At 35.6% G+C, this 17,070-nt stretch overlaps 1 protein-coding gene across 1 annotated transcript in view; it reads right to left on the minus strand.

Annotated features, from left to right (window-relative positions):
• The window catches only part of hoxb9a (homeobox B9a), a 3,713-nt gene extending 389 nt beyond the window's left edge, over positions 1-3,324 (minus strand). Inside the window, exons 1-2 of the mRNA XM_046865448.1 lie at positions 2,539-3,324; positions 1-1,394 (exon numbers count right to left, since the gene is read on the minus strand). The exon at positions 1-1,394 is cut by the window's left edge and continues 389 nt beyond it. Of these exons, the coding sequence (XP_046721404.1) occupies positions 1,159-1,394; positions 2,539-3,055 (753 nt within the window). The 5' untranslated portion in view covers positions 3,056-3,324 and the 3' untranslated portion in view covers positions 1-1,158. The remainder of the gene's footprint in view (positions 1,395-2,538) is intronic.
• Positions 3,325-17,070: the final 13,746 nt, after the last annotated feature.

Genomic DNA, 17,070 nt, shown 5'->3' on the forward strand with positions numbered 1-17,070 from the left:
AATAAGATATCTTTTACACAAAGTAAACAAGAAACATTCCACTAAAAAAGTCAGTAACATTTGAAATAAATTATAACTAGCATTTTAATACCACGCATGGAAGAGCTTAGAATTGTACTACCTAATAAAAAAACTAACTAAAACTTTACAAGGCATGCGATAAAGCATGTAAACTTTTACAACCACCGCTAGTTTAAAACCGAAAGTTTTTCATTCACAAGCTACCTACATACGTAAACACACATCCAGCAGATACATTCCGTAAGTTATTTCCTTTATTATCGTATAACTGGGGCATCAGTTAAGATGATAAGTTAAACGAAGTAACGCAGCGTATAATTTGTTGTTTCACGATTTTCCAAAACCTTGATTTGTGTCTTTGCTTAATCTCGAAAACTTGGAATATTGTTATTGTTATTGTGCATTAACTATACTGAAAATGTGTAGGTTTCTAAATCTCTTCCAAACTATTAAGACAAGCAATAAAACAATAACAATTAAGCTGTTATATATTTAAACTCATTATTTGCAATATTTAAAAGAAAAGCCAGTTTTTGTCCTCCAGTATTTAAAAAGTACTTACATTTTAACAAATGCAAAATTTACTGCCAACGAATGTCATCATTTAAGGAATGCATATCTGAATATTTGTCACGGAACAATAAAAAATGATATCCCTTATTTTACATTAAAAAAAAATTATAATAATAATAATTCAGTCAATAACCAATTATTTACTAACACTAAATCAGTTTTATTATAAGGATGCATGGTTGCAACCACACTTATTGCCATGTAATAATAATAATAATAATAATAATAATAATAATAATGTCGACAAAATGTTTACAAAGTCAAATTTGTTCAACTTAAAATATACAAGTACCTGTACTTATATATTTTTGCATATAAATTAAAGCGGAAAGGAAATTCAAAACAAGGAATAGTTAAATACTCTACTCATGTTATACAGTTGGCTACCAGTGTGCTTGCCCATCAAGTAGCTTTCTACAAAGAATACTCAGGTTTTAGTGTTGATCTGCATCCCAGAATATAAAAACAATGTCAAGCATAAGCTGCAAAAATCTTCTAATTCTGTCCAGAGGTCACCATAACGGTGATAAAAGAGGGAAAAGCTGAGAACCCAAACTTGTCCATTTATTCCTTGGACTGGTCCTTATTCATTTTCTTCATTTTCATCCTTCGGTTTTGGAACCAGATTTTAACTTGCCGCTCCGTCAAGTTCAGCAAGCGTGCTACCTCGTGCCGCCGGTCCCGGGTAAGATACATGTTGAAGAGGAATTCCTTCTCGAGCTCTAGTGTTTGATACTTAGAGTACGGACAACGCTTTTTCCTGGATGAGCGAGCGTGTAACCAGTTGGCTGATGGATCGTCTGCAAATCAAACACAATCAGAACTTCAGGTCAAGTAGATTGTTGGTGACAAGAATGCGATCAAGTCAGCATATGTTTCATAAAAGTTAGGCTTTATTGTTTACCTTAGGAGGTCACACAAAGGCAGCATTACTACAGTTATCGCAAAATTCAACAATAAAACGACTCCAGACTGGGCACATATTATAACAGTCTTCGCTTGCATACATCTGGCTCTAAAGTTTTCCTTGTCTAATGTTTTCCTCCTTATTTAATTAAATAAGTCACGGATAATAAATAAAAATAACTATTCCACAATAACGTCTATTACCTTTCTTTTGAAAGGTAACAATGGCATCAGTTAATTTAAGTTATTTTATTACATTTAATTTTAGTTTACATTATTGGCTTTCTTGCATAATGTATTGATTTATACACTTTTAAAATGTCAACTATATATAAATATATATAAATATATATTACAGTGAACACAATTTGCTTTATGCTCAGTTTGGGCTAATCGAGTCTATTTCGAGAATTAATGGTCGTAAGTGGATCATTTGAATCACATCTATCTATCTATCTATCTATCTATCTATCTATCTATCTCTCTCTCTCTCTCTCTCTCTCTCTCTCTCTCTCTCTCTCTATATATATATATATATATATATATATATATATATATATATATATATATATATATAGATATAGATAGATATAGATATACACACACGCATTCGATGTGGATGGATCTCTCTTTTCATATTTATGTCGTCTCGTCCTATCGACAACAGCTAGATAACAACAATAGATAAATGAAAAACTGTTTAAGACTGACCGATTGAAACGCAACTAACAAGCCCTTCTCTCTGTCTTTGTTTCATGCCCAGAAAAAAAAAGCCAGGTAATACAAAATGTACAATGTCACAATTCTTCTCACTCTCTCTATTAGTGCTATACGACTAACACAAAATCAGACCAAAGATACGCTTTGGATTATATTAAAACAAAATTATGTGTCGGCTACCTGACATACAAACTTACTGTATCTCGAACTCTCTTCTCTGCATAGCTGGAAAGGCTGCGCCTCTTGGTTGCTTTGTTAGCGTTTTATGACAGCATTAAAAGCTTTACAGACTGTTCACTTCCTTGTTTTATAACTTACTTTGATCCGGTCCCTCTTTGTCCTTACTACCGTCACAAATATCCTTGCTGTCTTCAAATCCAGAGCCGTGGCCGGGATTTATTTCCCTAGCTGAGGAGGATTCCAAAACATAATCGTGCTGTACTCCAATCTTAGGGGGCTCCTCGAGGTGTATTAGTGGTGGCTCCATTTTGACTTGACTCTGGCCGTCCAGTGGCTCGGTGGTTCTCGGTGCACAATCGAGCCATGTACGAAGGTACCGGGTGTCCGTTGAAGGCACAGGCTGCGCTGGTATATAGGGATGGTAAACCGCCGGTAAGCTGTTGGGCGTGTGGGAACTGAACGGACTCCATGATGAACTAAACACAGGAGGCTTGGGCTGAAAGCTACACGAAGGGAATTCATTATGTTCCCCGGTTCCCGGTTGCCTAGTGTTGGAATACTGTACATTGGAGAATCGGGCAGCGCTCGGATCTTCTCCCTCATGACTTATGATGGAATCGACATAGTAGCTGCTTAGAGGTCCAGAAATGGACATTCTCGGACATTATACTATGTGCAGTTCATTGAAGGTAAACCACATACCATAGAACTGGGCTTTCCGCTATCCAAGATGCTCTCTGTACTCGCTTTCAAACAAACTGGAGTCGAGCTGCTAGGCTGTGTGCTTCGAGCAAAATGATTGGTCAGACTTTTTCGTGAGCCTGATAAAGAGTCAATGGGGCGTAAATCAATCCTCCAAAGGTCTGCGGGACGCTTTCCCCTTTTGCACTATTCATATTTTCCCCTCTAAATAAACTGGTATGTGTATGTAATATGCAATAAGGAGTGTCTATATGTATTCTCTAATATGTACATCCTGTAGGGAAGTATCATTATAAATTATGGACTCTTTTAATACTACAATCCGACAGTATTAAGAAACCACTATCTAATTTATTCTCAATGAATTAATGCATACAATTAATTAAAACATATATATATATATATATATATATATATATATATATATATATATATATATATATATATATATATATATAAAGAAAATATATAATATATAAAAAAGAAATATCTTAAGTACGACTGAAGCCAAATAGTGACAAATTCACAAGACCGTTATGTTTAAATAGCGTTAGCATGTGTTGACTGTGTTATGCCAATCTGAACCGTTTTACACGCGTTAATATGCTTGTTGTTTTCTTTATGAATTTGAGTTGGTTGCAAGTATTTTTTAACAGTATGCAACTACAAACCTTTTAATTTATGAAACTGCTTACATTTCAGATGGTTTAATACTGCAGTAAAATACTACATGAAGCACTTTTGTTTTTATAGACCTGACATACTGCCTGTTGGAACTACCGTGAAGAATCCACAGCATTTCGCGACCTAGCTTTCGAGAAAATCTAGAATGTAGACTCGATTTGGTTTATTACAACGCATGTAAGATAACATTAATCATTATAATCACAGGGACAACTAAAAAGTATATATTTATATATTTTTTTATATCGCGCTATATTAAATTATTTTCATCAACATCAAACAAATATTAACCCCAGACTGGTGTAATTATAAACTGGCCTACTTCCAAATGGATTGCTTCAGCAAGATTCATTGAATGCTGTATTCGGCCTCTTTTGTAGGCCTTACTTTCCTAAGGGATAAAAACCATGTTGGTGTTTAACCTAATAAACCAATTTATTGTTATTTTAATATGTATAAGGCGATTTTATAATGCTTTTTTTTAGGTGCTTTAAGTTTGTGCTTGTAACTGGGCTAATTTAAAATTGTATACACATTTTGTTATAATATATATATATATATATATATATATATATATATATATATATATATATATATATATATATATATATATATATATATATATATATATATACAATATACCAGTGATTTATGAAACCACATATGCATATATTCATAAGCATTTAAATTTTTTTTAACTATTCTGAGTTCTAAGTTTTAGATTGTATAAAGCATATGGCTTAATTTCTGTGACTGAATTTAACGAGTTATATTTACATCACATAATTTTTAGCAACTAAATATGTAGCACATATATACGGTTTTTATGCATATTACATATGCATTATATATATATATATATATATATATATATATATATATATATATATATATATATATATATATGTGTGTGTGTGTGTGTGTGTGTGTGTGTGTGTGTGTGTGTGTGTGTGTTTGTTTTAATTAAAAGTCAGGTTTGCCACACTACTGTTTATCCTGAGATGCGGATCCACACCAAGTTTTACGTTATTTATCTATTTCACTCTCAACTTGCACATCAGCTTATAGGTGAATGCATATTCTTGGATGTTAACAATCTGAATGGCCATGGTCAAAAGTCCATTTTCTTATAATTTCATTACATTCCAAAACGACAACAACAACAACAACAACAACAATACTACTACTACTATTACTACTACTACCACCACCACTGCTACTACTACTACTAATAATAATAATAATAATACGTGTAGTACAGTATGTTCACTTAAAAAAAATCAATGGTATAATGTAAAAAAAACTTTCAAAATACATATTTAGATTACTGTACACAGAAATCATGCTGGGCAACTGCACACTTACAAGCCCTTTTCTTTTTTTTAGAAACAGCCTAAAACAAAAAATATATATGTTTGTCTGTATATTAATACAAATAATTGCATTTAGCGCACGGGAAATTATTTTGTAATAGCTGTTTCTACCTTGTATATGCACGCTTGGTGTCTTTATTGCTAAAAACCTTTAACATGTTTCGTCAATATTTTTTTTAATGTTAACCGACAATAAACAATATTAAAGGTATATATGTACTGATGAAACATTTATAAAATAAATACATATTATACAATGTAATGGATCTGCACAACTTTGAAACAACTACGCGACGAAATGTTAAGGAAACTAATTTTGTTTGTTTGATAAGCAATGTTTTGCAAAGGAACGGGCTGTAGAGTTAAATTTAAGCCTTGACAATTCTCACGCTACAGGTTATCACTGTGGCTTTAGTAAAGAAAAAAAAATATTAGTAACATATTATTTATTATCGCATTATTAATCGCGCATTTATCGGATGGATAAAAAAAAGAAATATGATCATTATGCCAGTGTAATCGGTATCTCGATTTTAGTTATTAAATCTGTTACTGTTCCTTTCGTTATTAAAATTTCATCAGCACAACACAAACTATTTGTGCTTTGTGCATTGTGAAAACCGCTTTAGAAATAAACTTGAAACTTGATTTGGCTATTTGAATGGCACCAGCTTCAGGTTATCTGCGTTCAATGATTAAGACACAGGCCAGCACACAGGGAAAAGCTCTGCATTGCTGGAATATGTTAACACATATACTACATACATTACATAACATAAATGGCAGAATAGTGACCGCAGGAAGCATTACGTTTTTTTGTTAATTTATGATGGTAAAATGGCAGTTTATTGTTCTAAACAGTTCTAAACAGCCCTGTATAAAGTAATTTAAATTCACGAACACATCCGTTCTTTTGACTTCAACAGCCTAGCTTGGTGATAAAAAGCGGCTCGATTGCCTGCCAAAAAAGGGAGGTGCTGCTTAGAGGGATACACTAGGAACTGTGGGTGCTAAACATGGCGGCTTCACAAAACACAGACGTGATCAGTCACCTAAAAAAATGCGCGTACATGTACTGTGAGTCGTTTTCTTAGGCTCCAAAGTGGACAAAAAATAAGTGGAAAAATTAGCTCAAGGTATAAGATGTTGAACTTTTGATCGGATGGTCGTGAGCACCACTAAGAAGCCACTTTTGGATCCTTGAGCAAAGCCCTTAATCCTCAGCTGCTCAGCTGTATAAATTAGATAATTATAAGTCGCTTTGAAAAATGGAGTCTGCCAAATGTCATGCATGTAAATAGAAATTCACATCTTTTTTTCATAATAACATAAATGGTATATTGCGAACAATGACAGGGATTTAAGAGGCTCTGATAGACAGTTAAAAACACATTAGATAAAGACAATACTGTTCGCACACATGCGAATAAATGTATATTGTGTTTGTTCTTCACCTTATTATGATTTAGATTGTTAAAGGTGTTGGCTGACGTTACTGGTAGTTTGAAATTTGGGATTATCCTCAAATTTCTGTGATGAACTGTGAATTGAAGAAAAGACCATTAAAGTGTACAGCTGGGGGTGTACCAGACAAAAATTACTACTACTATCAGCTACATCTATTAAACGTTAAAGGTGTTGTAAAATAAGGGTTTTACAGTGTTGTAAAATAATTATATATAATATGTTATAAACTATTACTATTTTCTTTCTTACAACATTGTTCTGTGATCAGATGTGGACGTTCTGTTTTCTGCAACTGGATGGATTCCAGTTCTTTTGCTTATATTACAACGTGATCTGTTCCCTTTGTACCTAAGCATCAGTATAAAATAGATAAAAAAAAAGAAATGGCAAACGTGCTGGTCTATAAATAGACAGAAAATCCGTATAAAAATGATTCGGTAAAGTATACAAAAGGTATGGATTGTTTTGTTTAAGGTCAGATAATGCTTGTCTTAAATCCAAAAGTCAAAAACTACATACGTCTTAAATTTACTGTTTTATCTTTTTTTGTTTGTTTTATATAATTCAGCTCGTAGTACACTTGGTTCGATACTGCTGATGATATCTAGATGGCAGTCAAGAGTAAGAATGTATAAAAAAGAAAGAATATTCTTTATTTAAAATAGATAGATAGATAGATAGATAGATAGATAGATAGATAGATAGATAGATAGATAGATAGATAGATAGATAGATAGATAGATACGACGTGTATACACACACACACACACACACACATCTATGTGTGTGTGTGTGTGTGTGTGTGTGTGTATATATATATATATAGAGAGAGAGAGAGAGAGAGAGAGAGAGAGAGAGAGAGAGAGAGAGAGAGATTGATCATGTTACATTCGTGCTGTGATCCAAATGATCCACCTATCCTGCTATCCTATTAAATTCTTTCCCCACACAGCAGTCTGGCCTATCAGACCCCCGTTTTTTACATTTAAAATAAAAAAGAAACGAAAAAATACGGACAGTTTTGCAATGCGAATATGTTCGACAAAGTTTTCTGGTAGAGTGTCATTTACCCACCTCTCATCTCTTTTCTGAAATATTTAACACTTAGAGAAAAAGTCTTAAAATTTTCCGTATAAACAAGCCAGATCTATAGTGCCATCGAAGTCTGGTACTGGAAGTTCAGTCTGGAGTCCATGGTAAATTTGGAGATGTAAAATTCTCAACTTGCGTGGAAGCCAAATCTGCTAATCTTGTAAGTCAGGCAGGGAGGAAAAAAAATGATTCAGACAACAAAGAACTGCGACAAAGTGATAGAGCCTAAACTTACTACCGGTGGCAAATGCGATTTTTATTTTCAGTGTGCTGCCGACGCCGACGTACCAAATTATTTTGCTGTTGCCCCTCCGTTGTACAGGGTCCAAAGGCCGGTGTTTGTGTGGCAAAAACAATCTTAAAGAGTATGACACGGCTGCAGCATATTTTTGTGAAGGCGAAAGGGTTGCCGTTTGATTTGTTTTTCAGGCAGCTAGGGTCTCATAAGATTCCTCAGCCAGAAACGTATAACACATGTGGTTCACGGGTAAACTCCTCCCATTGCACAAGTACTTTATCCAAACCAGACTTAGCTCTCAGGCTTTCACTAATGTTAGCACACACGAAAAATAAATTATAGGAAATTGTGTTTGCTTTTCAGTGACGTTTATTATAAATTGTTTGATATATCCAGAAAGTAATTTCTCATATGTGTGTGGTTGTGTTCTGCATAACAGCGTGGTAATACAGTAAATATATCCCAAGTCCAATGTCATTTTTTTTCTCCAAGTTAACAGGATACACTAACCTGAATCAAAGATGCAAAACTCCAAATTCTTCTTTTTTCTGGCAGGAACTTCCACTGGATGTACGAAGAGTTGAGTCTCCAGCAGTCTTTAAGCGACATCTAAAGATTGACCTCGTTAAAGGTTCTTAAATTTGCACTTCTTTATAATATATACATTAGGGCTGTCAAAATTAACGGTTCAATAATGCAATAATGCAAATTTATTTTACGGCACTTTTATTAACACGCGATTAATGCAGCATGCATTTCTGTTTGACCATTTTTATATTAAAAATAAATAAATAAATAAATATAAAAGAGGCTAGAGTAAAACCATTTAAAACCGTCCGTGTTGAAACATAGCAAATGTTCCGTTTGGTGTCCTGATGATTTACGTAATCTGAAACACCATAATTACTTTAAAACATTTACAAGAATATTTTGGCTATGCTAAGTATGGCTTCACTAATAATAAACATACATTAACATAAAGCATTCATATTTTTCCATGCGCTATGTTGATTAAAGTATTAAAACTTTGTAACTCGCGCAAGTATCAAAAGCAAATTGTAAGTTGCTGTGAATAAAAGCGTCTGCAGAATCACATAAATGTAAATGAACCACGTAAGAATTTCTGATACCCAATTAATCAAGCAGCATACGGATACAGATAAACCCGTATAAACACTAGTGTTTATTCATTAGGTATTCATTTTTAAATACCGAAATAGCTATACCGATATCGCTAACTTAGTACTTAAGGTCATACGTAAAGTACGTAAAGACTACGTTCGTTATTTTCTAGCAAGTTCTTTGTGGCATGCAGTTCTACGTCAAAACGGCAGAGGCCGCTAATGTCCGTACAAAACATCTTCATTGGTCCATTTGCCTGAACAGATTAATAATGTATAATTAACAACAGCAACAACAAGTAAAATAATAATCATCAAAATTCTCCTCATCATTATTATTAACTCATATATATCCTCATCAATATCTAATCAAAGAGCACTTTTTGCACACAGTTGAATGTGGAGCAAATGAATTAGTTGACTACCACTAAGGGATGGTGGATTTTTTCTCAATAAATTAGTTACTATAAGTTGTTCACCCAAAGCTAATTGTTAAAGAACATTTCTACTTAGAACACAACATTGTCACAATATGTAGACACATCTGCAAGGCAAATGGCTTTGGGAGAACACCAGAATAAAAAATTATACAACACACCTAGTAAAGAATTTAAATTTCCTGGCAACAAGAAAGCATGGTAAACTAGGCAAGAGTAAACTGAGCACAATTTAAGGGTTGGTATGTTTAATTTATGTTCTTTAAAATATTTTGCTTAAAAAACACTCATAAAATCACCAAGTTTCACAGCAATTTAGTGCAAGAAAAAAAAATTATTCTTATATTTTAATGTCTTAAAACTTTTACAAAACATGTATAGTCAGAAGTTTTGCTTTGTAAGAATTACTTTAATATAAAATTTGTGGGGAGGGTTGCGTTAGGAAGGGCATCATATGCCAAATCAAATATGCCGATCACAAATCAGAATTTCATATCTGGGTTACCAACAACCGCTACTGGTGTTGTTAGTCAACAGGGTACCAGGGGAAAGTGGACTACTGTTGGCCGAAGGAGGAGAAGGAAAGGAGGAAGATTTCTACAGAGACAGCAGGAAAAGGAGAAGTGGAGAAGAGTGGAGGTTCGGGTTGGTACTTTAAATGTTGGTACTATGACTGGTAAAGGGAGAGAGGTAGCTGATATGATGGAGATGAGAAAGGTAGATATGTTGTGTGTTCAGGAGACCAAGTGGAAAGGGAGTAAGACCAGGAACATTGGAGGTGGGTTTAAACTGTTCTATCATAGTGTGGATGGAAAGAGAAATCGTGTAAGGGTGATTCTGAAGGTTGGTAGATTTTGCTAAAAGGATGGAAATGGCAGTGGTGAATACGTATTTTAGGAAGAAGGCGGATCATAGGGTGACGTATAAGAGTAGAGGAAGGTGCACACAGGTAGACTATGTTCTACGTAGGAGATGCAACCTGATGGAGATCGGAGACTACGGTGTTGGCAAGGGACAGTGTAGTTAGACGGCATCGGATGGTGGTCTATAGAATGGTGTAAGAGGTGAAGAAAAAGAGGAGGAGAGTGAGGACTAAAAGAAGAATAAGATTGTGAAAACTAAAGGGGGAAGACTGTAGTATGAGATTCAGAGAAGAGGTCAGACAGGGGCTCGGTGGTGGTGAAGAGGTCCTGGATGATTGGGAAACTACTGCGAAGTGATAAGGAGACAGCTAGAAAGGTACTTGGTGTGACATCCGGAAATAGAAAGGAAGACAAAGAGACGTGGTGATGGAATGAGGAAGTGCAGGAAAGCATAAGGAGAAAGAGGTTGTCAAAACAGAATTGGGATCGACAGAGTGATGAGAAAAGTAGGCAGAAGTACAAGGAGATGTGGCAGCAAGTATAGAGGGATGTGGCGAAAGCAAAGGAAATGGCAAACGAGGAGCTGTATGTAAAGTTGGACACAAGAAGAAAATAATTTATACCGATTGGCCAGGCAGAAGGACCGAGCTGGGAAGGATAGAAGTGAGAGCAGTGATTAAGAGGATGAAGAGTGGAAAGTCGGTTGGACTAGATGACATACCGGTAGAAGGTAGAGGGAATGGAGAAGGAGTGTGCTGGTACCAATCTTTAAGAATAAGGGAGATGTGCAAACCTAACTACAGGGAAATAAAGTTGATCAGTCACACCATGAAGTAAGGGGAAATAGTAGTGGAAGCCAGGCTGAGAGAAGAGGTGACCATCTGTAACAGTATGGTTTTATGCCGAGGAAAAGCACCACAGACGCATTATTTGCTTTAAGAATATTAATGAAGAAGTATATAGAAGGTCAGAAGGAGTTGCATTGTGTGTTTGTGGATTTAGAGAAAGCGTACGACAGGGTGCCGAGAGAGGAGTTGTGGTATTGTATGAGGAAGTCAGGTGTGTCAGAAAAGTATGTAAAGGTGGTGCAGGACATGTATGAGGACAGTGTGATAACAGTGAAGTGTGCAGTAAAAATGACAGACTGGTTCAAGGTAGAGGTTGGACTGCATCAAGGATCGGCTCTGAGCCCTTTCCTGTTTGCAGTGGTGATGGACAAGTTAAGAGACGACGTCAGGCAGGAATCTCCATGGACTATGATGTTTGCGGATGATATTGTGATTTGTGGTGAGAGTAGTGAGCAGGTTGAGAAGAGCCTGGAGAGGTGGAGGTATGTGCTGGAGAGAAGAGGAATGAAAGTCAGTAGGAGTAAGACAGAGTACATGTGTGGGAATGACAGGGAGGGCAGTGGAGTGGTGTGGTTGCAGGGAGAAGAAGTGGAGAAGGTGGAGGAGTTCAGGTACCTGGGGTCAAAAGTGCGAAGTAAGAGAGTGTGTTAGAGAAGTGGAAAAAAAATGCAGGCAGAAGAGTATCTGCATGAGTGAAAGGGAAAATTTATAGGACTGTGGTGAGACCTGCGATGTTGTATGGTTTAAAAGATGAAGAAAAAGAAGAAGAAGAAGAAGAAGAAAAAGAAGAAGATAATCATATAATCACTAAGATGAAAGAGCCTACAGGGAAGAGGTTCGACATGTGATGTGCCCACAGAGTGTGGTGTGCCAACATCAATCTTGCAGTAGACACTGAGAAGACCAAGGAACTGATTGTGGACAACCTGTTGATCAGGAAAAGACACACACACACAGACACACACACACTCCAATCTACATTTAACGGGAATTAAGTGGAGCATGTGACTAGCTTCAAATTCCTGGGAGTCTATATCTCAGAGGATCTTTTCTGGACCCTAAACACTGTCACGCTAATCAAAAAGACAAAACAAAAGCTTTACTTCCTTAGAAAGCTAAAGAAAGCTACCTATCTCCACACACCCTGCTAAACATTTATCAATGCACAATTGAAAGCATCTTTACAAACTGCCTCAGATTAAAATGCTCTCCAACGGGAGGTGAAAACACATTACTTGTGTTCATCTACCCTCATTCAGAGACATACACAAAAACTGCCTAGAAAGGGTGAGAAACATTATCAAAGACACCTCTCTGTCCAGCCATGGACTGTTTACTCTATTTAGGAGATGGTAAAGGAGCCTTCACTGTTGCACCAGCAGACTCAGGAACAGTTTTTGTCTGCCAGCTGTCAGCCTACTAAACTCTAAAACAAGTGATGACATCTACATTCAACTCAGACAATTTAACCTAATCTAATCTAATACTGCATGGTTTAGGAAAATTGCACAAACTAACACATGGGTATAAAAAATGGCCAAGTAATTAAAGTTCAATGCCAGCAATTTAGAGCCACTGATAATCTGATAAATAAAAGCTGTACAATTACAAGTTAACTTACTGAGTACCAGTGTTGGGCAATAACGCTTTGCTAGTAACGTGTTACTGTAACGCAGTTACTCTTGACAGTAACTAATACTGTAACGCATTACTTTTAAATAAAGTAACTCCGTTACCGTTACCGTATGGTGCGGTGTCCATTACTTTTATAAATAAATTCATTTTGGCTGAAGTGTAGCCTACAGTCTAACCTGTTTACAGCAGCGATGCATTGTAGAATTGGTGGATAAGAACCACTGTAAACACGAAGAAGATGCACTGTGGCCATGTTTTCCGTTTATTCAAGTATATCTACTGCGATAGCAGCAACTCTGTCGAAGCTCCTCCAGAAACTACATGCCTCGACGAAGCTAGAAGCTAACCCGGTGTTATGTTGTACATTGTTGATGGTTTTCATGCTTAAGATGTGAAAGGAACATTTTTAAGGGCTCAACACAACAGCTTTTATGATACAGAAGCCACTTTAGTTTTTGATTCTGAATATATTATTCAGCTTGTTTTGTTATTTATTTCAGAAATCCTTGTGATATATTCAGTTTGTGCTGGTTTGACTTAAATAAAAATAGTGTTAAAAATTACATTGTGTTTAAGTCAGTTTTGTGTTTGTATAGACCATAACGCATAAAAGGGCATTAATGGAAAACTTTAAAGAACATTCTTTAAAAAAGTAACTAAAAAGTAACTAAACTTTTAGCAACTAAAAGTAACTAAAAAGTTACTTTTAATAGTAACGCATTACTTTTTGGTGTAAGTAATCAACAAAGTAATTGAGTTACTTTTTGAATGAAGTAACTAGTAACTGTAACTAGCTACTATTTTTTAGTAACTAGCAAAACACTGCTGAGTACTGTATTTATACTAGGTAGGCCCTTCCTTTGCTCTCAAATCAACTTTAGTTTTTTTAGAGCATGGTTTCCACAATATATTGGAAACATTAAGGTTGTGTTCCATATTGACGTGATTGCATCACCTTCAGAATTTTCAGGTACACCTTCATGCTGCAAATCTCCGGATGTAACAGATTACAAATTGATTAAGCTCTGGTGACTGAGAAGGCCACTAGGCCACTCCACCCTGCCTGCACGCTTTTCTTCACTTGTCTAACACACTCTCCATTACTTTGCACTGTTGACCCCAGGTACCTGAACTCCTCCACATTCTTCACCTTTTCTCCCTGCAACCTTACCACTCCACTGCCCTCCCTCTCATTCACACACATGTACCCTGTCTTACTCCTACTGACTTTCATTCTCCTTCTCTCCAGCGCATACCTCCACCTCTCCAGGCTCTTCATAACCTGCTCCCCACTTTCACCACAAATAACAATAACATCCGCGAACATCATAGTCCACGGAGACTCCTGTCTGACCTCGTCCGTCAACCTTTCCATCACCACTGCAAACAGGTAAGGGCTCAGAGCCGATCCTTGATGCAGTCCAACCTTCACCTTGAACCAGTCTGTCGTTCCTACTGCACACTTCACTGCTGTCACACTGTCCGCATACATGTCCTGCACCACCCTTACATACTTTGTGCTTCTCTCGGCACCCTGTCGTACGCTTTCTCTAAATCCACAAACACACAATGCAACTCTTTCTGACCTTCTCTATACTTCTCCATCAACATACTTAAAGCAAATAACGTGTCTGTGGTGCTCTTCCTCGGAATGAAACCATACTGTTGCTCACAGATGGTAACCTCTTCTCACAGCCTGGCTTCAACTACTCTTTCGCACAACTTCATGGTGTGGCTGATCAACTTTGCCTAGATGTACAGTACACTGTAAAAATAAATCCTTTAAAAAAAAGTTGCAGTGGCCAGCATTCTGTAAAATTACAGTGTGTTACTGTAATTGAAATTAACAGCATGATTTTGTTATTGTTAGCTACAACTGTTATTCAGCAGCATATCCTGTTGAATTACATGTTAATCACAACCACACCATCAATTTCAAATGCTATTAAAAAATACATTTTATACTTGTCTATGTGGAGTACAAAAACATAGAAATAAGGCCAGGTTATGCTTTTTTATTTTAATACAACACCACAAATGCACCAATCAACAAATAAACATACAAAAAATGAGTTTAGTTTTAACAGATATTATTTTATGCTATTATAGCAATACAATTTTATTTTTTATAAAAAGGAAACAAACTACTTGTTCATTTCAAGAGACCTGTCTTATTTTTTTCTTGTATATTGCTCTTGCTTAAAAAAAAAAAAGTATTATCGGATTACTCGATTAATTGTTGGAATAATCGGTAGAATACTTGCTTACTAAAATAAACTATAGCTACAGCCCTACTTGTTTCCTTTTAAGGACTTCCACTTTGCATGTGGTTTCCTCCTGGTGCTGCAAATGAAAGATGTAATACAAAGAAAACAATGCAGCAAGTCCAGAGAGAAAATTTAGCTGCATACCCTTGCAGGATTATCCGGCGTTCCATTGTTTTATCCACTGCCCACAGAGTATCCCTAGACCTTAGAGAAATAGGTTGATTAATGTATAATCTTTGGTCTCTGGAGAGCATGGTGTACAAATGGCAGTGAAATTTTTGCAAGCCCTGAATAAGCCACGCAATGTCGAAATAAATAAATTACTATTTCTTCAGTAGAGCACAAAAAGAAATGTAGGTAAAATATTAGAGATATTACAGCCTCAGTTACTGTATTTTTTTCAAAGAAAAATATTTAATGATAACTGACACTGCAGGCCTTAGAAAGACAGTTGTATTGGGTAGCGCTGTGTACATGACAACAACTGAGTCTGTTTTTAACATGAGGCTATTCCAGCTTCCAACACAGTTTTTATGAGAAAAAAATGAGTTAATTCTAAATTTAAGTTTTAAATTGTACCATGATTAAAAATCTAAGATGTTTCTATGTACACAACATTTTTAAACTGATTTAGACTTTGTTTTGTTGAATAAAACTGAAAAACACTTTCCTGAAATACACACTCGCATAGTGCAATAAAACAAGATTTTGAACAGTGGATTCTAGAATTAGGCATATAAAGGTGAATCTTCTCCTAATACTAAAAACTTGTGTCAGGCTATAGTGTGATCCTTGATTTAGTGAAACAAACTGCAGAAATGTCTAATATTATATGCTTACTAAGCAGGATCAAGCAAGTGTTCTCAAGATCATCAGGAGTGGCAGACATCTCTCCGCACACTGCACTGTATAATATACAGTAGCTATACTGGGGCGCTATTTTGTCATTTTTGTATTTGTGTTGTCTTTGTCTGTCTTGCACTGTTTGCACCAGGTTGCACAAGATGCACTTTATGTGGCGAGGACACTTACTAGTCCTTAGCTCCGTGTTTTCTGTTATGTACCTTTATGTTGTTAAATGTAGCACCATGGTTCTGGAAGAACATTGTCTCATTCTGCTGTGTACAGTATACTAACTAACAGTATCTGCAATTAAGAAATAAATAAACCTTAATAAATTACTTGTTTGTCCAAACCATTAAAAACCAAAATGAAAAGAAAAGGAAGAAAAAGATCATTCAGATGAGTCGTGTTGTGATTCAATTGGTTTGGGGTTGGAACAGACCAAACTGTAACCCTTTTCACCAAACATAATCATTAATATATGCTTGATTACAATTCCTTAAATTGATGCATATGCAGAGTGAGAATACACTTTCAATCTTGAAATTATATCTTCCAAGGAGAATCTGATGAATTCTAACTCAACAGTAAAAAAAAATGTTAGATTTGGTGTATCTTTACCCAGACCATTTTGATCGTTTTATAAATCATTGCTTAAACATCTTTCGGCTGCTCCCATTAGGGGTCGCCTACGGTGGCCGAGAAGTGCAAAACACATTAACAAATCAGAAAACAAATCAACAAATTAGAAAACACTAACAAATCCGAAAACAAAATAACAAATGTAAAAACAAATAAACAAATGCAAAAAAAAAATTAACAAATCCAAAAACAAAATAACAAATCCGAAAACACAACGACAATTCAGACAAACCGGAAAAGGTAGATATAGTTTGTGAATGGAACACTTGCCGATCATTGGACGAGACACCTGTCATTCAAGATATACAATAAGTATGAAATCTTATAACTTTGTTTCTTGTAGATGTGTAAAATTCTCCGTTTACTTTAAACTATTTTTTATTTCGATTAGTGCACCTTTAAATATAAGAAAATAACAGAAGTAAACGTTGGCAAGCAAGAAGAAACTGTTGTACTTC

Source organism: Silurus meridionalis, chromosome 14 (assembly GCF_014805685.1).
Source record: "Silurus meridionalis isolate SWU-2019-XX chromosome 14, ASM1480568v1, whole genome shotgun sequence".
NCBI lineage: Eukaryota > Metazoa > Chordata > Actinopteri > Siluriformes > Siluridae > Silurus > Silurus meridionalis.